General features: G+C 51.3%; 1 protein-coding gene, 1 long non-coding RNA gene and 1 pseudogene across 2 annotated transcripts; all 3 read right to left on the reverse strand.

Annotated features, from left to right (window-relative positions):
• Positions 1–319: 319 nt before the first annotated feature.
• On the reverse strand, positions 320–7,817 carry LOC101176824. The gene is made up of 3 exons (XR_004032402.1): positions 7,734–7,817; positions 4,892–4,988; positions 320–585 (listed from the first exon to the last, which is right to left on the reverse strand). It is a non-coding gene; the product is annotated as an uncharacterized LOC101176824 (long non-coding RNA).
• Positions 7,818–12,487: 4,670 nt separating this feature from the next.
• LOC115837343 lies at positions 12,488–12,768 on the reverse strand (annotated as a pseudogene).
• Positions 12,769–15,237: 2,469 nt separating this feature from the next.
• On the reverse strand, positions 15,238–18,946 carry LOC100584377 (autophagy-related protein 101-like). The gene is made up of 2 exons (XM_030823104.1): positions 18,627–18,946; positions 15,238–15,753 (listed from the first exon to the last, which is right to left on the reverse strand). The coding sequence occupies exons 1-2, from the start codon at positions 18,873–18,875 to the stop codon at positions 15,349–15,351; spliced, it is 654 nt and encodes a 217-aa protein (XP_030678964.1). The 5' UTR covers positions 18,876–18,946; the 3' UTR covers positions 15,238–15,348.
• Positions 18,947–23,994: the final 5,048 nt, after the last annotated feature.

A 23,994-nucleotide genomic window follows, 5' to 3' on the forward strand; every position in this document is an offset into this window, starting at 1 on the left:
AAAAGAATTATTTGGCCAAATCTGCTTTGAAATCCTCTCCCTTTTAGATTCATCCTAATATTGGCATAGTAATGCCTTTTTAAAGAACTACAATAAAGAAGCCTGTTTATCTTTGCTTAACACAAAATCCTCAAGTTATTAACCACCCTTTTTTCAAGTAACACCCATAAAAGTCCCTTGTCGCTAGAGGACCTTGGAACCCACTGAAAAAAAAACACCGCCTTGGTCTCTGGGGGAGGAGAAGTGGGACATAACTCCCTGCTTTCTGACAAATGGTTTTGAAATATTCGTCATTTCTCTCAAATGACAAAGGATGAAATATTGTTTCTACTTTTAATTCATTTCCCCTACAATTCTTGTAACATTTGGTTTGTAATAAAGACATTTTAAACAAAAAGATATGTTCAAAATTGAGAACCAGCAGGCAGCAAAAGGTTCCATTCACCAGCCACCTGTGCCTTTGAAGTGGTTGAGTCTGCTCCCAATGTTTTCATAGCCTTTGGAGCGCCCTCCCAGGTACAAGAGCATGTTGTTCAAATTTTCAACCAATTACGTGGCCGTGTCCCTCTCCACCCTGCCTGCACACTGGGAGAAAATGCAAATCCATGAAGAGTGGTATTTAAAGAATTGACAGCCTTGAAAACATTTTGGAATTATTTGATTTCCTCACAAAACTTCATTATTGCTAAATCCAAAAGACGAGCCTGACAATATCTGTAAGTCTACCAACTGTCCTCTTTAAACTTTGCTGTTAACACTTCCCTAAATCTTCTGTTCACGCCAGCAGCATATCATATGACCAACTCCAATGTGCCTCCATTAGATTCTGGGACATTTCTGGGAGTTCATACATTTTTGTTTGAGAAAGTTAAGGAGCTATCATACATTTGCAGATCCCCCCCTCCTCCTCACTCTATGATCAAAGGAAAAACTTAAGGGGCATTGCCACTTGTTCAATAACATATTTCTCCATGGTCCTCCATGTGCAGTGCAAAACAGCAGAAATCCCCATCCTAACGGAGTTGGCATTTGAGCAGATGGCTCGGGCAGGGAAGTTCCCAGCGAATATAGTGGCTCTTATCATGCAAACCGGTCCAAGAAGCAGACACATCCACCTTGAGCCAGATTTATCTGCAAGGAATGGGTTCAAAGCCATGAAAAGAGGAGAGTTCACACAGACTCAACTTCAACAAAGAGTAGCTCTCATAGGGGTGAATGGGTTTAGGTTGCTCAAGAAGAGAGAGATTCCAAAGATGGAGCTTGAGATGAAGCCCCCAGGAGCTCCCCCTGCAGAAAGAGCAGAGGCTCAGGCTGAGGACAGCTCCTTGAATGGCCACCTGAAACCTAAAACCTGTGATGGGAACGCAGAGGGGACCGTGGAGCAAAAACACCAGGGAACTCTATATGGTAGAAAGGAGATAGCCAGATGTGGTGGCACACGCCTGTAGTCCCAGCTACTGGGGAGGCTGAGATAGGAGGATCACTTGAGCCCAGGAATTTGAGACTAGAATGAGCCATGGTTGCGCCACTGCACTCCAGCCTGGCAAAAGAGTGATACCCTGTTTTCATAAGAAAAAAATAAAATAAATAAAAACAAGAAAGGAGAAAGTTGGTTAAGCTTCATCACCTTTGTGGGTTTGGAACCCTTACCTGATCCTTCACTAAAGTACTTCTTGGGCGTCCAGTGAGTTTCAGTGTGTATTGGGAGGATGGTGAGGATGGCAGCCAGGCATGGGACCTGTATTCAAGAAGAAGCTGCCCCACTCTCTGGCCATCTATGGATTTCCAGCCAACAAGCATTTCCAGCCATCTATGGATTTCCAATAACTGAGAACTCATGAGACCGGCTGCCCGGTCTTTCCTCTCTGCCAGAGCATGAAGAGGCCTCCGTCATTTCAGGTTGACTGATGCTCTGGTTCGAGTAGAGCACACTCTTCAGTGGCTTCCTGAGAAAATGTGCAAGACAAGTCCATTTTCTGGCTCTCCATGGAAGACCCACTTCACCTGCAGCCTCTCTGTGTTCTCATCGGTGCTCCCTTGCTCACTCACTGCAGCTCCCTGGGCCTCCCCATGGTTCCCCGACCACAGCAGGCACACTCCTTCCTCTGGGTCTCAACACTTGTTCCGTGGCCTGGAGTGCCTTCCCCCTGCCCCCTCCCCACTCTCTCTATTGCCCATTCTCATTCAGGTCTTCGCTCAAATAACACTTTCTTGGCCAGGCGCAGTGGCTCACACCTGTAATCCCAACACTTTGGGAGGCCAAGGCAGGTGGGTCACTTGAGTTCAGGAGTTCGAGACCAGACTGACTCAGCCTGACCAACATGGTGAAACTCCGTCTCTACCAAAAATATAAAAAATTAGCCAGGTGTGGTGGTCGCGTGCCTGTAATCCCAGCTACTCAGGAGGCTGAGGAAGGAGAATCACTTGAACCCGGGAGGTGGAGGTTGTAGTGAGCCAAGATCACACCATCACACTCCAGCCTTGGCAACAGAGCAATTCTCTGTCTCAAAAATAAATAAAAAACAAACAAACAACACCTTCTTGGTGACACTTTCCCTGATGATTCCATTTAAAATTTCAGCCTTTCCCCTGCTCTCTCCATGCACCCTCCCTGCTTTGCTTTGCTCCATAGGTTGAACTGTGTGCCCCTTTAAAAAGACGTGCTAAAGTTCTAACCCTGAGTACTTCAGGATGTGACCTTATTTGGAAGTAGGATCATTGCAGATGTAATTAGTTAAATGAAGACGAGGTCATACTGGACTGGGGTGGGCCCCCAAATCCAAAAGGACTGGTGTCTTCATAAGAAATTTGGAGACAGAGACGCGGGAAGAACACCATGTGATGGGACAGAGCTGGGCTGTGCAGCTGCAAGCCAAGGGACACCAGATATTGCCGGCCACCACCACCAGTCACCACCAGAAGCAAGGTGGAGGCAAGGACGGATTCTCCTGCAGGTTTTTGTTTTGTTTTGTTTTGTTTTTTTGAAGGCAGGGGTCTTGCTCTGTTGCCCAGGTTAGAGTGCATGGCACAATCATGGCTCACTGCAGCCTCAACCTTCCAGGCTCAGGTGAGTCTCTTGTCTCAGCCTCCAGAGTAGCTGGCATGCACCACCATGCCCGGCTAATTTTTTAATATTTTTGTAGAGACGGGGGAGGTGGGTCTCACTATGTTGCCCAGGCTGGTCTTCAACTCCTGGACTCAAGTGATCCTCCTACCTCAACCTCCCAAAGTGCTGGGATTATGGGTGTGAGCCACCCCACCCGACCCCCCTACAGGTTTCAGAGGGAGCATGGCCCTGCCAGCACCTGGATTTCCTACTTCTGGCCTCCAGAACTATCAGAGAATAAATGTCTGCTGTTTCAAGCCACCCAGCTTGTGGTATTTGTTATGGCAGCCCCAGGAGCTAATACACCATCTGACAGGCTCTATTTTTAAATTGTGTACTTTATCATCTGTCTCACCTCACAAGAAAGCAGGCAGCACAGGGGCAGGGAATTCCACCGGTTTTGTTCCCTTGGTGCCTGGAGCAGTGCCTGGCACACAGTACAAGCTTTACAAGCAGTGGCGGCTGGATGAATGAGGGGTGAATGGTTGGAGCCTAGCACTCCTCCACGGCCACTGAAGACTCGGTGCCTGGCAGAGGAGTGGGCACAGCATCCTCAAAGGCCCAGAAGACTGGAGATGGTGGAGCACGTGAGGGACAGTAGTGAGAGATACAGGAGCAGGGAATCAAGAGGGCAGCAGTTTGGGGGGGGCCACAGGAAGATGCCATCCTATGAGCAGTGGACACCACATTGAGGAAGTATGAAACAGGGACCAGACAGTATGGCCAGACAGAACGCTCCTCTGCTAAAGATGACTCTGACAACAGTGTGGAGGATGGGTGGGCTGAGAAGCCCCAAGGGACACGGGGACCAGGTGCAAGGCGAGGTGGCGGCCGGGGACATGAAACGAAGCTTTCCATCAGGCAGAAGGGACCATATTTGGTGACTCACTGGCTGTGGAGGGGAATCGGGGACAGCTGCTGGGGTGGAGAAACCATCCTCTAAGACGCAGAACCTGCCAGGGAGATGGCTCCCGAGGGAAGAACCTGGCTGTGGGTATGCTCTGGCACCTTCCACAGTCCTTCCCCGTCCGCACTAGCTTCTTCGTGTCCCTTCAGACACACCAGGCTCATTGCCACCCCAGGAGCTTCCCGCCCCTCTGGCAGGAACACTGTGCCCCAGATCTTCCCTGGCTGGAGTCACCTCACAGGTCAGGTCTCAGCTCAAGTGTCACCTCCTTGGAGAGGCTCTCCCTGGCCACCTTCATGAAAGTCCCCCACAGGTCTCCATCCCGTCACCCTGCTGTCTTTCCATTGCAGCACAATCACTCTTTGCAGGCACCTCATGCATTTGCTTACAGGTACACTGAAGGCCCTTCCCACCAGCAAGTGCGCAGGCTCTGTGAGACAGCGACCTCTCTGTCTCATGTACCACACGTTCTCCAGTGCCTGGGACAGTAGCTGCTCATAAATCTCTGTAGAATGGGTGGGCAGATTAACATGGCATTCAGGGGCCAGGTTAGGCTGGGGCTGCTGATTTCAGGGCCATGGGCCGAGAGATGGCGATTTGCATCCGGGGAAGGGCAGGGAGCCCATGGAAAGATCTAGGAGAGAGCCCAGAGGAACTTGGTGTTGGGACAGGAAAGAGGAAACCCTGGTACAAGACTCTCAAGGAGAAACGGGAGATGCCCTAAGGGCAGGCCTAGGAGCTGAGGGAGCCTGGATTCAACCCGGCAGGCACTCCAGAGCCCCAGTGCCCAGACACTAAGGTGCCCTTCATCTCTGAGTGTTGCCAAGTGGGCATGATCACTATCTCATTTTCCTAAGGATGGAGAGGATTTAACTCACACAGCAAGTGGCAGGCTCGGGGGGAAGCCCCAGCACTGTTCTTCTGGAGTCCACAGTCTCATCCTTTCCTGTTGATGGCACCGAGCTTCTTCGGGAACTGTCATAGGAGCAGGAGGAGATCTGTGAGAAGGGATCAGCCACAGCAGATGTGGCCAGGAGAGCAGCCTCTGGAGCAACCACCCAGGGGATCTGACGACCTGGCCGTCAGCTCAGCTGGGTGGAGGCCAGGCTGGAGGCCAGGCTGAAGAGGATGGAGACATAAACAGGAGGCAAGGAAGTGGGGACGGCAAGCGTGGGTAACTCTTTGGAGAAGTTTGGCTGTAAACACAAGTGAGACATAGGATAGTAACCGGAGGCGGCAGTGGGTGCAAAGAGTGCTATTTTAAGGTGGCAGAAACCGGAGTATGCTTGGACGTGACAGCCAGCAGAGGAGCAACTGAAGAATCGAGTTAAGGAGGAGGTGGGGCGGCTCAGCACCGGGGTGGAGGGACTGCAGAGGCGGAGGCCCAGCCCTCCTCTGGCCACTTATTTTCCATGGGAAGTAGGAGGAGAAGAGGACACCTGAGCAGAGTTGGGAGGTGGGAGGGTCAGGTTTGAAAGAGCAGGGAAGGCTTGCAGTAATGCAGCAGGAGAGAGAGCTGGCTGCAGCGAGGGCCAGGCAGTGGGACCCCGTGACCATTCTCAGTGCCATCAGTCTACTCAAGGGTGTGATGTTCTTTGGGGGCACCCAGCAGCCTGGGTAAAAGTTCAAAGGACAGAGAGTTGAAGTCATCCAGGAATGAGGTTTCACCGGGATGGTTCTGTGGATGGAGTGAAGTTAGGACATGGGCAAGACAGTGACTGAGGTAATGAGCCAGGCAATCTACACTGGAAGTGGGGCAGCCAGGAACAAGCTGAGGGTCAGGGAGGAAGCAGAGGTAAAAGAGGTCAAGGGACCAGAGTGACAATGTCAGAGTGAGCAGACTGAAAGAGTAGAAGGCATGGCCATAAAGCACAGCCTCTCAAGGAGGGATCCCAGAGGGGCCGCAGCTCTGAGCCGGGGCAGGTGGACACCCAGAGGAGCCGTGGGTGTGGGCGTGCAGCTGCAGCCTCAGCCTCGTGGCAGGACTCACAGAAGCCTCATGGAAGTCAGCTGTGGCTGGGAAGGGCAGACCAGCAGCTGTGGAGCAGGATGAGGATCCTTTTTGCGTGTTTGTTTTATTTTTTTATTGTCTTTTTATGCCTAGGTGAGACATGTGCCTGGGAAGGCATTCATACAGCATGAAGGAGTATATTCTAGTAAGTCTGTTCTTCACCCTGCAGTGGGCTCACAGACCAGAGGCAACCACACCACCACCTTCCTCTGTGTGGAGCTTTTTTTGGAGCCTGAGGGGTAGTGGTGGGAGCAGCTCAGATGGGCAGAAGCCTTCCCCACTTCTTCCTTCCAAGGTCCCAGGCTGCAGGTCCCCTCTCAGCACTCCAGAACTGCTCAGGGTATGGAGGCTCCCGGCCAACCCCTCAGTTTCCCAAATCCTCTCTTCCTCAACTGCCAAAAGAGCCCACTCCTCGGGCTCCTTCCCCCATCCCTGAGCGCTCCTTGTCTGCCCCTGCCTTTAAGTGGTGGTCCAACAGGGCTGCGTCCTGCATCCCCTGCCTTCTCGCCTCATTCTGATGCATTCCTGCAGCTTTAATTTCCACCTCCAGCAGCATCAGGGCTCAGAACTCTCTCTCTTGAACTCCAGTCCTATATACTCATTGTCCACCTGACAGCTCGCCTCCAACTCAAGGAGCCACAGCTGAGCTCATCAGCTGCCTGTCTGCCCATGGCCCCATCAGCAGGGGACATGAGTTACCTCATGGCCACCCAGCACCTGTTCACCCCAGGACTGAAAAGGCGCAGATTTGGTGCACAGACAGCCCTCTGCTTTGGACCCTGTGGTCTGTGGTATTCCCTCCACCTCTACCCCAAACCAAGTACAGCATGTTACCAAAATCTAGAACATTCCATACTCTCAGTGTAGTACTATTTCAGGGTTAGCACAGAATCAAACAGGCCCAATAGCAGCAAACCCCAGGGTTTGGCCCGAGTGACATGGGAGAAGACCTCCCTCTTCCCTGATAGGTTTGAACCTGAGAGGCTTAAAGCCTCACGTGGAGGCCGGGAACGCACACCATCAACACTCAACATTTTCTTGGCATGAGGTATGTGCCAAGCACCCTACATGTGCGGATCTCACTTCATCCTAATAAAACATGGCACGAGCTAGGCCCCATTTTTCCCCACCCTAAAGAGGAGGGAATTGAGCCACAGAGAGGTTCAGGGCCTTATCAGGCCGTGCAGCCAATAACCACGGTGCCAGAATTTGAATCCAGACCACGTGATTCCAGAGTCCTTGCTCTCAACCACCAGGCTCTACTGCCAGAAGCCGACACAGGCAAGCAGAGCTACGAGAGGAGGGGAAACTGAGGCCTGCTCCCACCATGGAGCCCTGAATCATGCTGGGCCTGCGGCCAGAACCACCCCTAGACTTTTCAGTTACATGGGACAATGCGCTCCCTTCTGCCTGAGCCAAATATAGTTTGGGTTTTCTGTAAACTCAGACCAAAAGAGTTCTAACTGATAACACATCCTCTCAGTGGGTGGCACCACCGCACACACAGTATTCAGGCTGGAAACCAGAACATCGTCCTCCCCTCCTCCCTCTCCCTCATCCCTCACATCCAACCAGTGACCAAAGCTGGTGTCCCAGCCCTGGCGCTCTTCTTACCCCTGGTCCAGGCGACTATCATTTTTGTTGGGTTTTGACAACAGCCTCCTTGCCTCCTCTCTACTTCCAGCCTGCTATCCCCACCACAGACTTACCCCCAAGTTCTTTAAGATCCAGATCTTAACATGTCACTTCCCGCATGAAACCTTCCAGACACCTTGCTGCTCCTGGGGTAAGCTCCAACTCCTGCCCAGGCTGGCCCTACCCACCACCCTGGTCACACCTCCCTCACCCGCCCTGCCCCAGCCCCCCTGCTTCCAAAGCTCACTGCTTCACACCTCCAAATCTCTGCCTGAAATGCTCTTGCCCTCTTCTTGCCAGGTAAATGCCCAGTGCTGATGCCACTTCCTCTGTGAGTTGTGCTTTGCTAATCCCAGCAGAGCTCTCACTCTCTGCTCTCGGCTCTTTCACTCTGGGCTCTTTTCATTGTCTACTTTAACTTCAGTTTTGTGAGCACCACTTTTTACTAGAATGTGAGCTCTTCAGGGGCAGGGGCTCTGTCTTGTTTTTTTTGTGTGTTTTTTGTTTTGTTTTTTTTTTTGTGGTTGATGTTGTTGTTGTTTTGAGATGGAGTCTTGCTTTGTCACCCAGGCTGGAGTGTAGTGGCACGATCTCGGCTCACTGCAACCTCCGCCTCCTGGATTCAAGCAATTCTCCCCATTATAGGCATGCACCACCACACCCAGCTAATTTTTGTATTTTTAGTAGAGACAGAGTTTCACCATGTTGGCCAGGCTGGTCTCAAACTCCTGACCTCGTGATCCACCTGCCTTGGCCTCCCAAAGTGCTGGCATTACAGGCATGAGCCGCTGCACCCAGCCCTGTCTTGTTTATCTCCTCATCCCCACGTCCCAGAGTATGCCTGGCACAGAGCGGTCACTCAGTAAATACTCATGGAAAAGAGAATAAAATGGGTGTTCCCAGGAATAGAGGGCTGGTTCTGTACCTCTTCTCTCCTCTCCTCCTCTCTTCTTTCCTGTCTTCTTCTCTTCTCTCCTCTCCTCTTCTCTTCTTCTCCTCTCTAGGAATGGTCAGGTTCAGGGAAAATAATGATGCCACAGGATGATTACTATGCAGAAAGACTTTTTTCAATAAATAAGCATGTTACCTATTTGATCAATGACAAACCTATGATATTGTCACCTACATTTTGTAAACTAGGAGACTGAGGTTTAGGAAGGTTTTGCAATCTAGAATTCCATGCACATGCTCACGATACCCACTCTCATCTCAAAGCTGAGGCTCAGGCTGGACTCTGATGAGACAGACCCCAACAGTGACTGGTTGAATGAAGCGGTGCTCTTACCCACACTGGCCACAGGGGGGCAGCCGAGTGCTGGCGTGAGGGTGGCTTTCTGCCCCACTTCACACCTACCCTCGGAAGATGTGGATCTGAGGGTGCAAGGGGAAAAGCCACCACTGAGGAGAGGCCAGGGGACAGGGGCTGGAGTTTCTTTATCTGCTAGAAACAGGTAAAACTGGAGAGGAGTCGGGGAACAAACCACTAATTCCTAGAGTCAAGGGCTGGAGACATAGATCGTAGACCTGAAGCTTGCATCACCAGCATATTTAATAACAGGCCACAGAAAGCGATGTAGCATTCCTGGATTGCAGGGGTGCCGCAGGCCTGCAAATGGGAGGCACTGACTTGCAGCAGGGGCCGGTCACTGTCAGATCATTGCTGCCTCACACGAGACAGGACAGGCACTGCACTCATGTCTTCAGAGGCCAGAAGGCAGGGGGCACAGCCAGCACCTGCTGCACCAGGCATCCAGGATGTGTGGCCACTTCAGTGCCCAGGACATGCAGCAGGCCTCAAACGGGCTGGGAGTGCAGGTCTCCCAGGTCCGGGCCCACAGTGAGCACTTCCGGAGGTCCAGTGGAGCAGTTCAGAGGCAGCAGCTGGGTGCGAGGATCCCAGGTTGAGGTCTCATCACAAGCCAGGTATCTCCCAGTCTGTCATCTGCAGCAAGAATGGGCTGAAGGTGGCAGGGGATCCCCAGAGCGGCAGCAGGAGAGCAGGCTCTCTGGTTGGCAGATGATGTGGGGCTCAGGAATCTGTAGAGAGAGCCACCACCGTCTTTGCTGGAGAGGGAGCTGCACTATGTGGAGACTGAGGAATGGACTCCATAAACCTCTCACAGGCTTTCCCAGCTTAGGGAAAATCTCAGGGGCTGGAGGAAGGTTAGGGCAAGTTCTGAACCCATCAGCCACCCCAGCCCTTCCCCTATGGACGGTGCAGGCTAAGTGAGCTGGCTAGGAGTTCGGGTGCCTGGCTTCTCTCCCTGGCACTCAGACCTGCACCCATCCCCCACATCTCACTCCCAGCTGGCGCCTGATGGGGTAACAGCAGCACCCACTTCCCAGTTTTCCACATTCTTTCCTGCCCACTCAGCCTGACAGCCTTGACCAGGGTCAGAGTTCCACAGCAAACATCTCAGTCCCTTCCCACAGGAACACCGAGGTCCCTGGCACACCCCACGCCCTGCCCTCCAAGCACTGGACTCAGGAACAGCAACGGGAGGAAGTTGGATGAAGAAAGCCTTTGCCCCCACCTCTGCACCCCCGCCCCAGCCCTGTCCTGGGTGTGAGCAGACACCATGATGCTGCGGGCACAGCCCTTCCCGGCACCAAATCACTCTACACCTTCACACCACAGGAACTTGAGCCCAAAGGCCAAGCGGAAAGTCATCAGCCTTCGGCCCTGATCCCTTGGCTCTGACCGCTTGGATTTTTTTCCACGGATGTTTATTCCAGCTGACCCTCTAAGCCCAACCCCCTCAGGTTCAGGCCAGGAAAGCTGAGCCCAGCTGGCTGAGGAGCTGCTGCCGGCATCTGGAAGACTGCTCCCCACAGCAGGAAGGTAGGCAGGGCCCCGGGGAAGCAGGATGGGAAGGGGGCAGTGACACAGGGGTTTGGGGGTCCATCCCTGATTCGCAAATGTATGAAAAGAGGCCGCGTTTTGCACCAGCATCTCAAAGAGTGATGAGAAAGCAGGGAAGGTAAGAAGACAGAGCAAGAGGGGCCCCCAAGTGCCAGAAGGGGGCCTGAACTTGGAATCAGGGCCCAGGGTCTGCTTTCAGCTCTGTTATTCATGTGAGCATGTCACTTACTGTTCTCCCGCGTGTAAAAGGAAGGGGTTCCCAGCGATCTGGAGACCCTCTCTCCCAGCTGGGAAAGGATAGGAGAGTATGGGGCCAGAGGGTGACAGGCAAGGCAGCTGGGTGAAACCGGGTACAATCAAGAGAGGAAGTTCCCACCCTCTCTCCCAGCAAAGGGAGGGGGGAATGTCCCCTGGGCCCAGCCCCCTGCCTGTGCCAGGTGCAGTAACAGACACACCACGCACACCCCTCAGGGCCCTGAACAACCCTCCCTCCTAGGGGGTGGAGTGGGGGGGTGGGGGGCCCTGAGGTGAGAAGTCCCTGGCTCAGCAAGGCCAGTGTGGCGCCGCTGCCCAGGATTAGTGCCAAAACCTAGGCTGCTGGACAGGGATCACACGTCGTCGTTAGCTTCGCAGCTGCTGAGCTGCACCTGCCCACATCCTCCTGCTGCCCCTCACAGACACCCAGCCTGACTCCTTTCTCAGTTGGAAACTGGGACCCTGCCCTACCCCAGATAAGCAGGGGAGGGGCTCCAGAACCGGGGGTGGGCAAGAGAGGCCAAAGTCACCCCTGACAAACAAACACTCCCACCCACAGAAACCCCCAGGGGCTCCTAGGTGCAAAGCTGAACAGAGGGAAGGAACAGAGAAGGCCTCTCCAGCCCCTGTGGCTCTGTCCCAGGTGGCTTTCGCCTGTAGTTACCTTGTCCTCGGGCCATCCAGGCCCTTCCCTCCAGATGGCTCCTGTCCTTGGAGAGACAGAGCAAGACACCCAGACAGAGCCCCCACAGCTGGAAATCCTCAGCCCCACTTCCTGGAGCAGTGCTTCTGAGGTCCCCCAGCTGCCGGGAACCCTGCCATCCACACCCCCCAACACACACCACACAAAGCTCCTTGCTCTGGGCTACACCTACTCCCCCACCCCTCACCACCTCCTCCCCACGACCTGAGCAAGGTCCAGGGAAGGGCCTTCCACACACCTCCCCATTCCCCAGGGCCACCCAGGCCCCTGGATCTGCCCTCAAACATGACCACACTCCCCTCCCTGTCTCAAGAGGGAGGCCAGGCAAGGAATCTCCCTCAAGCCCCCTCCCAGGGAAAAGGCTTCAGGAAGCTGAGGTCAAAGGCTGGCACTGTCTGCCTGTCTCCTCAGCCCCGTGGAGTGGGCAGTGTTGAGGCCCGCAGAGTTGGGCCTAGGACCTATAGGGGCTGGGGCAGATGCAGACCGTGGAGGTGAGGGTGGGGGCTAGGGAAGAAGCCCCCAAAGCACACTGTGGCCTCCAGACTCCCTCCTCTGTCATCCTCCTGCCTCCACAACCACCCCACAGTTAACACAGCAGCCTCTGTTTCTAGAAAAATAACATAAGGCTGGAACACTTAAGATGGGAGGAGAGGGCCAGAGCTGCAGGAGACACAATCCGGGGCTGGGCGGCCTCCTCCTGATCCCGCACACCTGGGTGGGCTGCAGCCCCACCGGCCGTGGACTTACAGAGCTGGGAACCCGAATCGCTGAAGAGCCCATTCTCCAAAGACAGGTGCCTTGCCGCGCCCCAGGAAGCCTCCTCAGTAAGGAAGCTACTGTAGTCCCCCGAACCCCCGCGCCCACACTCCCGCTACCCTCCCTCTCACCTGTGTGGGGCGAGCCGCTTCGGGTAAGGGGTCGGGACCGCAGCAGCCGTCGGGCATGCTCCGGACCGCTCGGAGTCAGGGGCCGCCTGGAGGCCGCGACCACTGAGCGCAGCCGGGCGCCTAGGAGTCGTCGTCGCCGTCCTCTCCGCTAGCACTGCCGGGCTCCGGCTCGCGGGACGCGCGCTGCTCGCGGGTCAGCAGCGCTGTCAGGCCCTGGGCGCGGAGGAGGAAGCCGCCGCCCAGGAACAGGACCCGCAAAGCACCAGCAGGGACAGCACGCCGAGCACCGCCGCCTGCACCGCGCGCGGCCCCTCGGGGGTCTCCGGCGGCGACCTCGACTGGTTACAGCAGGAGCTCAGCCAGGCGGCCTGAGCCGCAGCGCCCGCCTGAGAGCCGTTCATGCTCCAGCGCCGGCTGCCCAGATGTGGCCGGATCGCCAGATGTGCTGGAGCCCCGACTGGCGGGCGGGCCGGCGGCTGCGTCTGGGAGGGAACCAAGGGGCGGACCCCAGGCGCCCTACTCCCCTACCCCTTGAGCAGAGCGCTCGGGCACTTCCTAGACAAAGAGCTCCAGCCATTGTGGCTATGGCCCTTTCTCCATAGGCCCGGACTCCGGGCCTGCCGTATTTCTTCTCATCCCCAGGGCCCACAGGCACCCCCATGAGAGTCCAGTCAGCCAAAACCAGGAGCCCTGTCCCCAAGAGTCCCTCCCCTTCGCAAAGTGGGCCAATAGGTACACCTGGGCAGAGCCCTGAGAAGATCCTCAGACCCCATCTCAGCTGCAGGCTGGGGTGCTGCCCCTCTGAGCAGGACACAAGACAGAGGTGATTGTCCCCATTCTTGGGCTTTTTGTCCCTAGACGAAAGTTCTATGCTGCTAGGTGGCCCAGGTGGCTGCTGAGCCAGGAGGCACACGGGCAGCCATAAGGGTAAGTCCCACCCTTCCTCGTCCATCATCCCCTTCAGAAGCCTCCTGGGGCTGGACAAGCAGGCCAATGCCTCCTGCACACTCCACAGCAGGGAGACATTCGGGTACAGCAGAGCAGAGCAGAGCATGGGAAATTCAAGGCCCACCCCCACTCCTTTTCTCAGGCCCCATAGGCCAAGGAGAGTCACATTTACAGACCAATGGGAGAGCACAGATTTGATCCACCAGGACTCCAGTCCTGACCCTGGATAAATCAGTCCCCCACTTCAGAAAATCGCAATGCCAGAAGGGAGGGGAATGTTACTGTCCCCTCTACTAGGGTAGCCCATTGCCAGCTAGGTGTCCCACAGCCAAGCCAGGGTGGGAGAGTGGAGCAGAGTCCAGCTGCAGAAAAGCAGAAAGACTGGAAAAGTGGACAGAGAAGCAAGACCCTCCTGCCAGGTCTACCAAAAAATTCTGTAGCAAGCCTTGAGTCCTCTTCTAAAAAATAAAGTCACTGCCAGCCAACCACCTGTACTAGTCCCCTCAGAAGGGATTAGAGTAGCTGATGGCTGTCTGGTAGGAAAACAGGAAGAGTCCCCAGACTGCAGCAGGTCAAGTCAGGGGTCACACGCTATCAAGGACTTTTTAGAAATTGGCCTTCTTCAACTATAAACCCCCCTCCTGAGTCCTCCAACTCTCTGATGCCCCAGAGATCAACAGTAGAAACATCACGTGGCCAAGGGTGACTCAGAATGGGAAAAGCGCATTCCAAGTGCAAACACTTCCTGGTCATCCCGACTACCTACCCTGCTCCAGGACCATGGACAAGACCCCCTACTCCCACCCCATTTCTCCCTCAGCATCCCTCCCTACACACAATTCATTTAGTCTGGTTAGAACTGGCCCAGAAGCAGCCAAAAAGTATTGTAAAACATGGACTGTATTGATGAGAGCATAGCACACAATGGGGGGCTTGAGTATGTGGGTATAGAAATGAATGTGAGTTACCGAGGCAATGGCAAGGGCCAGCCCAAGCTGGAAGAAGTGTCACCAGATGCCAGATAGTCTCAAGCTGGCCAATGTGTCTCCAGACATGACCCACATCAAATGACCTTTCTGGTGCACATGGGGATCTGTGTGCCCTATGAAGACAGAGAAGGTACTCTCTGGGGCCATGGTGAAGCAAGACCAGACAACATAAAGGCCAGGGATGTCACAGCTTCCTTAGAAAAGGTGGAGATAACATGGGAACAGAAAACCAAATACATGTTCTCACTTATAAGTGGGAGCTACATGATGAGAACACATGGACACACAGTGGGGAACAATGCACACTGGGGCTTTTTGGAGGGTGGGAAGAGGGAGAGGATCAGAAAAATAACTAATGGGTACTAGGCTTAATACCTGAGCGATAAAATAACCTGCAAAAGTTTACAAAAAAAAAAGGAAAGTGAGTTTGGAAGTGTTGAAATAGGGAGTCAATTGGTGGGGGAAAAGGGAGGAGCAGCTCAGTCACATCCACAAGCAACAGACCCTTACCCTACAATGCACCTTCCTTCATGAGATTGGCTATGGCCACATCTGGGTAACACCTGCTTTGTGTGAATATCCAGCCAAGTGCAAAATCTGTCAATTTTCATATACCTTTAATCCCATCCACCCACTCCCCTCACCTTGGAGCAATGCCCTCAACACACACCTGTGTCCTCACAGGAATGCCAGAAAGTGTTAACACGTCAGGGCAGACACAAGACAAGGGAGAGATGGCTCAGCTCAAACTCACATTCTCAACTTTATTCCCCATCCCAGTGGTGGCTCTTCTGTACAGTGGATGAAGAAGGGGGACCCCACCCGGGCTATGGAGAGACAGTAGAGGCAGGACTGAACCGTCAGCAAAGATTAAAAGGATGACCAGAGGCTGGCAACCACAAAACCAAGAAGCCAGTGGGGACTGTCCCTTCCAAGTCTCACCAACGACCCAGAGCAGGTTCCAGAGCCCAAAGGCCCAATAGTACAATCCCCAAAAGCCAAGGTCTGGGAGCCATCAAGGAGCTCCCAGGGATCCGGCCACACTCAGAGGGCAAGGGTGTCTTTGATGAGCCTGCGCATGGTGGTGGTGACTGAGGTGCCCAGGGCATCAGTGATCTGAAAGGAGATCTTGTAGAGGTAGGGCTGCACGTCCCACAAGCCTGTGTCAAACACGTTATCCACCTCCGACTGTGTGGGCATCTTGGGCAAGTACTCATGCCGATTCATCACCTCCACGATGTTGATGATCTTCTCGCAGAGTTTCTCGCCCACCTTCTCCCGGCAGATCTGCCGCTCCTGCTCCGTAGCCAGGGCTACCACATGCACCTTGACTGTCCACACTTCCCATGGGATGCACTCGTCTGAGAAAGGCCAGTGAGACTTATTCTTCTGGTAGAACTCCAAGGACATCTGCCCCAGCCCATCACCACCAGAGTTGTGCAGCGCATCCTGGGGAAGAAGGGAACAAATGAGCAAGCCTAGGCCTCTTGAGTTCCCACCTGTGAGGGTCTGCTTCCCACACCCCAGGGAATTATGCTCTCTTAGCTCTAGTCATCATCCAAGCATGGCAAGGAAACAAGACTGGGAGAGGGTAAACGATTTGGGTTTAGTGACATAGCAAACTGCCAACCTGAAATTGTGTAGTTCAAGCAAACCAACAAAATCTGTCTCCAAGCCCAACTCCTCCAGCTTGGTGAAGAACTGACATTACAAGAGTAACTACTGGTCTGCAGACACGTATTCTGTGCTAGGAACTTAACACACGCAATCCCACTGGCTCCTCCCAACAACCCCATGAGCTTTCACCAAGGCACGATGAGGCTTAGAGAAGTAAGGTAACCTGCAAGAGTCACATGCCTATGGATGGCTGGACCAGGGTTTGAATCTGGATTGTCTGATTTCTAAATACTTGCTTTTCACCTTACATTGCATTAAGGGCCTTCTCCTTCCACACCACCCTTTTAGCCCATATCCTTCAAAATGTTCTAATCATGTCATCAACATCTCCCTCTTCCCCTGTAAACTCTATTTGTCTTCTCCATTGCCAATTAAACATAATTCTTTCGATCTTTTTTAAAGAGACTGGGTCTTACTCTGTCACCCAGGCTGGAGGGCAGTGGAGCAATCATGGCTCACTGCAGCCTCGGACTCCTGGGCTCAAGCGATCCTCCCACATTAGCCTCCTGAGTAGCGGATACTACAGGCACACTTGGCTAAGTTTTAATTTTTTTTATTTTGTTAGAGACGGGGTATTGTTACATTATCCAGGCTGGTCTCGAACTCCTGGGCTCCAGCAATACTCCTGCCTCAGCCTCCCAAAGTGCTGGGATTACAGTCGCAAGCCACTGCGTCCAGTTCACAGTCTCTTTTATGAGCTAAGGAAGAGGGAACTGTAGAGCCCAGTGGTCCTTGCTCAAAAAGAGGGAAACTAAGCAACAGAATGGGGAAGGGAAGTTGAAGGACAGACCAGACCTGGAGCTTCTCCCTCCTCTCCCCTGAGAAGCAAACAGGACCATCCAGTCCAGTGATTCTGCCTTTGCCACCCCATGGGTGTGAGTGGCCCCATACTCCTCTTCCTAGGGCAGCCAGGACCCTGAAGCTCCTTTCCATCTGAGTTAATACCAACCCCGAGGGTAAGGATGCCTGAAATCCTGAACCACACGCATCAGGGAAGAGGCTCTCCTTCACTGACAAACCAAGGTCAAGTAACCTTGAATGGCTAACGCATCTGTAATGTTTACTGTGTGCCAGGCTCTGTTCCAAACACTGGGCATATTTGACTTATTCAGTCCTTGCAGTGCACACACCCTTTGAGGTAAGCAGGATTATTACTGCTATTTTGAGTGGAGCCACTAGCCCAAGGTCACACACTTGCTGGGTGGTACACCCCAGCTCCAAGGCCCATGCTCTTCACCACTGTGGTCCACCTGCCTCTCATGGACACCTGGAGGACACAGGGCTGAGTGCTGCTGCTGCTTTTAAGGGTGACTAGGAAACCACTTATGAACTTGCCCTTTCTGGGTTTGGTGGGACAATGAGGGACAGCTTTCACCTGACACTGGGCAACCCCCTGCAATGAGCACACAATACCCAGCACAGTGAAGGGCTCTGCAAATATTTATGGAATGAAAGTCAGACACACAGCTCCCCTGTGTTCTAACCCCAGAGCAGATGCCTTTAGGCTCATGCCAGTAATTCAAGACCAGCCTTGAGTTCAAGACCAGCCTGGGCAACACAGTGACACCCCATCTCTACAAAACAAATTATTTTTTTTGGAGACAGGGTCTTGCTCTGTCACCCATGCTGGGGTATAGTAGCATGATCATGGCTCACTGCAGTCTCGAATTCCTAAGCTCAAGCAATCCTCCCGCCTCAGCTGCTCAAGCGTCTGGGACTACAGGCATGTGCCACCAGGCCCCACTAATTTTTGTATTTTTTGTAGAGATGGAGTTTCGCCATGTTTCCGGGGCTGGTCTTGAACTCCTGGGCTCAAGCAATCCGGCCATCTCAGCCTCCCAAAGTGCTGAGACGACAGGCGTGAGCCACCAGGCCTGGCAAAAAAAATCTTCAAAAATTAGCCGGGCATGGTGGCGGTAGTGTACACCTGTGGTCCCAGCTGCTTGGAAGGCTGCAGTGGAAGGACTGCTCGAGCCCAGGAGTTCAAGACTTGGGTGACATAGTGAGATTGTCTCTCAAAAAAAAAAAAAAAAGGAAAAAAGAAAAATTATCTTTGCTACTTTAAAATTTAAAAGTACGCACTCAATGAAATGGTCAAACACTGTGACTCTGAACAAAGACCAGAGAAGAAGGCACACTACCACTCCCACCTCCTGAGGTGACCAATAGCGGCAGCCAGCCGTGTCCCTTCCACATCTTTCTCCTACCCAGGCACATAATGCCACACCGCCAAAAGGGACACTCCTATCTTGGATGGCAGCCACCTGAACCAAGAAAGCCACCCTCTCGGGGAGTTTCATGTGGGAAAGGAAAAGTGGAAGCAGAAGCAGAGAGAGCTGTAGCCAGAGAGGTCAAGACCACAGAAGCAAGGATGGCCGCAGGGGACCTGGCCGCCAACACTGCTCAGCTTCCTGCTCTCCCTTTTCCCCCAGGCACATTTATGAATGTCTCCCTCCCCCACCACACACACACACACACACACACACACACACGCTCTCCCCTGACGAGGAGCTCTCAACACGCCTGTTTCTCAGAACCTGAAAGAACCCAATTCACATACTCAGGAAGAGAAGGCTGGTTCAACAGCAAGCTGGGGTGGAGGAGCAGTAGAGGCCCCCCTGCCATCTGCTATGCCATACCCTTACCTTGAACTCCCCGACAACCTTGCGCAGGGCACGATCCAGTTCCTCAGAAGAGACATGCAAATAAGTGAAGTCGATGAAGTCACAGTCAACATCCTGGGTGCCCACGGTGCCAATGGAGTAGGTACCCTTCTTCTTGTAGTGGAACTTGCCCGTGCTGCGGTGCAGGAGCACTGTGTGCAGCACAGCCAGCATGGCCTCCTCCACCTGCCGCCCCTCCGACACCTCCAGCACCTCCGAGCGACAGTTCATCCTGCACCCAGTAACCCACACCAAGGTGGGGAACTAGGATAAAGACAGGGGATCTTCACCCTACCCAAGGGCCACCCTGCAAGAGGAGTCCAGGTCAGAATGCTGACAAGAATAGTCCATATGTTATCTGTTCACTTCCTTCTAGGCTCAGCTCAGCCTCCACCTCCACTGGCCCTTCTCTGCATTTTGGCAGCACACACTATCAAAGAATCATCAACTCTCAGGATCAGAAAGCTCAAGAGCTTCAAAGTGATCAGTCCAAATGACAGGCTGGGATTCCATTTTACAGCCTTCAATGTAGTTTACAGCAGATGCTTACTGTGCAACATTTGTCAGGTACTAGACATCAAAGGCAAGCATGGCCCCTGCCCTCAGGCTGACAGGATGAAGAAAAAGCAGACAACTAAACATCACCATGGAGAGAGTACAAGGTGGGAGTAAGAAGTACAGAAAGATTGGAGTCTGATTTCCTGGGACCTTGAATGAACAGTTTAAGGCATTTGGACTCTGTCCTAAAAGCAGCGAAGGGTCAATGCATCACTGTGCCAAGATCAAATCTGCATCAGAAAAGTACCTCTAGGCCGGGTGTGGTGGCTCACATTAATCCCAGCAACTTGGGAGGCCGAAGCAAATCACGTGAGCCCAAAAGTTCAAAACCAGCCTGAGCAACATGATAAAACCCCATCTCTACCAAAAATACAAAAAATTAGCTGGGTCTGGTGGCAGGTGCCTGTAGTCCCAGTTACTTGAGGGGCTGAGGCAGGAGGATAACTTAAATGTGGGAGGCTGAGGCTGCAGTGAGCTGAGATCATGCCACTGTGCTCCAGCCTGAGTGACAAAGTGAGGCCCTTTCTCAAAAAAAAAAAAAACAAAGTAATAAAATAAATTAAAAAAAAAAAAGACAAGTACCTCTGGCTAAAGGGCAAAGAATGGCTCTAAACTGTATTGGGGTCACAAACTGCTCTGAGAAGTGAATGAAGCCATGAAGGCTGGGCTTTAAAGACATGACTCTCACACACACACATATACCAAATCTCACCTATTTCTAGGGACACCCACATCCACAGACTCCAGGGTAAAAACTTGTGGATTTAAGGCACAAAGTCTGGGCAGGGAAGTCAGTTAGAGACCACTACAGTAGACGTAGTTACAGAAGCAGCATAATCAGGTGTGGGGGGTTTTTCATGTCCTACAGTCCTGGGTTTGAATCCTACCTCATCTACATCTTGCTCTGTGACCTTAAGCAAATCACTCAACATCTCTGAACTTATCTGTAAATGGGGACAGTAGTGAGAATTAAGGTAACACATGTAAAATACAGTAGACTAGTGGTTAAAACCGATGACTTGAAGGCCAGACAACCTGGACTGGAACTCCAGCTCTGCCACTTGCTCCATGCTCATGATCTTGGGCAAACTGCTTAACACCTATCTGCCATATATACAAAAGAGATAATAATGCCTACCTTTAAAGGGTTGAGGGCTGAATGAGTTAGCATGTATAAAACACTTAAAGCAGTACCTGACAAATAGTAAACATCCACTAAGTATTAGCTGCTATAATTCATTATTACATTGTTATTGCCAAGAAATGATGCAAGGCTATACCACAGCAGTGGTAGAGAGAGTGGGAAGGAGAGAACAAGAGACTTGAGAACTAGAACATAGTAAATAACTAAATACATGCCCAGAGGAAGAGGGAACTTCAAGTTCCTTATAACTCAGAGTATTCAGCTTGCAAACCGCCCCTGACAGGAAATTCACTAGCTCTCACAACAACTAGTCAATGTTCAGGAAGTTCTATTCAGTTATTCCGATTTATTTATTTATTTTATTTATGAGATGGGGTCTCACTCCATCACCCAGGCTGCAGTACAGTGACACAATCTCTGCTCATTGCAACTTCTGCCTCCCAGGCTCCCATCCCAGCCTTGCAAGCAGCTGGGAACACAGGCGCACACCACCACACCTAGCCCCGCTCTGATCAGTGACACCCGTGTTCAAATTCATGACCACATATCCCATGGCCTAAAAGTTTAAACCATTGCAAAAATGAAGCTGAAGCATACCCCTGTGTTTATTGTTACGGGGAGTCATTACTGTAATGATACGGGTAATGTTACGGGGAGTCATTACTCCAAGAATGCACAACTGTGTATCTATTGCTCCCCACCATTTAAACACCTCTCAGTAGTTCTTTGGTTAAGATTGTTAGGTAGAAGTGCCGGGCGTGGTGGCTCACGCCTGTAATTCCAGCACTTTGGGAGGCGGAGGCAGGCGGATCATGAGGTCAGGAGATCGAGACCATCCTGGCTAACATGGTGAAACCCCACCTCTACTAAAAATACAAAAAATTAGCCGGGCATGGTGGTGGGCGCCTATAGTGCCAGCTATTCAGGAGGCTGAGGCAGGAGAATGGCGTGAACCCAGAGGCGGAGCTTGCAGTGAGCCAAGATGACCCCACTGCACTCCAGCCTGTGTCACGGAGTGAGACTCCATCTCAAAAAAAAAAAATCAAAAATTTTAAGTATATGAAAAATTGACCTTTAAGAAGAGCGCATGAGCTGGTACATATCCGGTAAGACTAATAAGTAGTGCCTAAATTGACAAAATTACAAAGTTGATTTCATATTCCATAATTGCAATGGAATACATCTTCAGAGGAAAAATATTTTAGTATACAATTTATCTGAACATGGTTGACAGAATCTAAGAAACAACTACAGAGGAATTTGACAAAAAGTATCTTGTTCTTAATAGCATATAATTAAACATAGTATTGAACATATACTGAAGGGTTGCACTCAGCTCTGAGTAATAGTAAACTCCAACAGTCTGCCTGGTATGAGAGAGGTGATTATTCTTTTTTTTTATTAATTTTTTTTGCACACGAAAACAATAAACATTTTCTAAAAATACATACAAACAAAAAGATGCATATCAAACATATTAGGAAGGTTACACATGGGAAGTCGGGGAATAGAAATGGGGGGTGGGAGTTAAAATAAATGAGAGAGGGACTTTATATGGATCAGTGATAATAACTCAATCCTCGATTTGACAAAGAAGAGGGAGAAGGAAAAGGAAGAAAAAGAAAGTGGGATAAAGGATCAGAAAGGGAGGAAAATAGAAAAAATTAGAGTATGACTCCAGGGTAGACCTGTTTTGTTGTCACTGAGTTGGTTGGTTTGTCTGTTGTATTTTTCATGTTTCGCCAAGTTGGCCAGACTGGTCTCGAACTCCTAGCCCGAAGTGATCAACCCGCCTCGCCCCCCAGAGTGCTGGGACCACAGGCGTGAGCCACCAAGTCAAGAGGTGATTATTTTTACATGGACTAAGTAGTCATTCAGTGATGCTGTGTGTGATCAAACGTGTGTGTGTGTGTGCTTTTTGGCTGGTGCATAGGCTGTCATGGTTGTGTCTGCACACAGAACCATAAGCAGTACTAAGAGAACAAAAGAACAAAATGTTTAGTATAAAAATAAGGTAAGACCTGGGCTGGGCATGGTGGCTCACGCCTGTAATCCCAGCACTTTGGGAGGCCAAGGCGGGTGGATCATGAGGTCTGGAGTTCAAGACCAGCCTGGCCAACATAGTGAAATCCCGTCTCTACTGAAAACACAAAAGTTAGCCGGGCATATGGTGGTGCATGCCTGTAGTCTCAGCTACTCAGGAGGCTGAGGCAGGAGAATCGCTTGAACCTGGGAGGCAGAGGTTGTGAGCCGAGATCACACCACTGCACTTCAGCCTGGGCAACAGCAAGACTCTGTCTCAAAAAAATAAATAAATAAAATAAAAATAAAGTAAGACCTAAAGGAGGGAGTCAGAGCTTCAGAGATGATCACCACTACAGGATCAGTGGCCTGGTGGACATGGCAGGTGTTGTAGCAATCCACACTAAATGTCTTCATGTTGGGAGAGCTCATGGAGATGTCTGGCTGAAAGTTAGGCAGCTGGTGTCTGTTGTAGAGATATTCTTCATTAACAGGGACAGGAATCAACACAATGATCCATAAGGCTGTGCATGGTACGCCTGTGTGCCACCTTTATGTCTCTGAGTATGCTGGCTCTACAAAGCGGGTAATGACTTCTCTCGTCTTGACTGCCAAACCTCATGCAAAGTAGAAAATCAGCAGATTTTAACTTGGTGCCATAAAGGAAAGACATTCAGGGAAATGTCATTCCCAGCCTTACACATATATCCGTAACAAAACCTTCTATAGATTTCATTCTTGTTTTATAGGTCCCCATTCCTAATTCAAAGGCTACTTTCTAACTCCCAGTGAGAAATGAGGAAAAACAAGTTGCAAAAGATGATTAGAGACTATACTTTATAGAGAACTCTGCATATTTACAAGGTTTTGCAAAAAAAAATTTGGGAAGGTACAATATATAAAATAGGTAAGTGATATCCACTATCTGTAGCAGTAGGCCAGTAAGAATAAGAAATACCAAAGTTTCATTGTTGTAATGATCCCATACAGAAAAATATAGAAACTATAAAAATTATGTCATGTTCGGCCGGGCATGGTGGCTCATGCCTGTAATCCCAGCACTTTGGGAGGCCGAGGTGGGCAGATCACGAGGTCAGGAGATCGAGACCATCCTGGCTAACACAGTGAAACCCCATCTCTACTAAAAATACAAAAAATTAGCCAGGTGTGGTGGCGGGCGCCTGTAGTCCCAGCTACTTGGGAGGCTGAGGCAGGAGAATGGCATGAACTCGGGAGGCGGAGCTTGCAGTGAGTGGAGATCGTGCCACTGCACTCCAGCCTGGGCGACAGAGCAAGACTCTGCCTCAAAAAAAAAAAAATTATGTCATGTTCAAAGTACACTTCAAATCACCATGTGTCTAATGTGGTTCAAAGTGAAAATATTTAAGAGATAAAACACTTAACTATTGAAACTTAGGTACTATAGCTGAAAGAAGACTTAAAATAAATAAACATTTATTTTTGAAAGAGCTGGAAATTCACGACTAATGGGTCTGTTTTACAAATGAGGTATTGACAAAGACAATATCATACTTGTAAGATTTCTCTCCTGGTGTGAATTTTCTGGAGCATTATATATGAATTAATGTGAGGTTACCCCCTGTTACTGAGTTATAGAATTTCTCT

Source organism: Nomascus leucogenys, chromosome 11 (assembly GCF_006542625.1).
Source record: "Nomascus leucogenys isolate Asia chromosome 11, Asia_NLE_v1, whole genome shotgun sequence".
Taxonomy (NCBI): domain Eukaryota; kingdom Metazoa; phylum Chordata; class Mammalia; order Primates; family Hylobatidae; genus Nomascus; species Nomascus leucogenys.

What these genes read in the sequence shown, in the direction of transcription:
- LOC100584377 (XM_030823104.1), bottom strand. Translation starts at nt 18,875, where the DNA reads ATGAACTGTCGCTCGGAGGTGCTGGAGGTGTCGGAGGGGCGGCAGGTG. An exon ending in AGGTTGTCGGGGAGTTCAAG is followed by an intron (nt 15,754 to 18,626) that starts GTAAGGGTATGG and finishes CTTCTTCCCCAG; the next exon opens with GATGCGCTGCACAACTCTGG.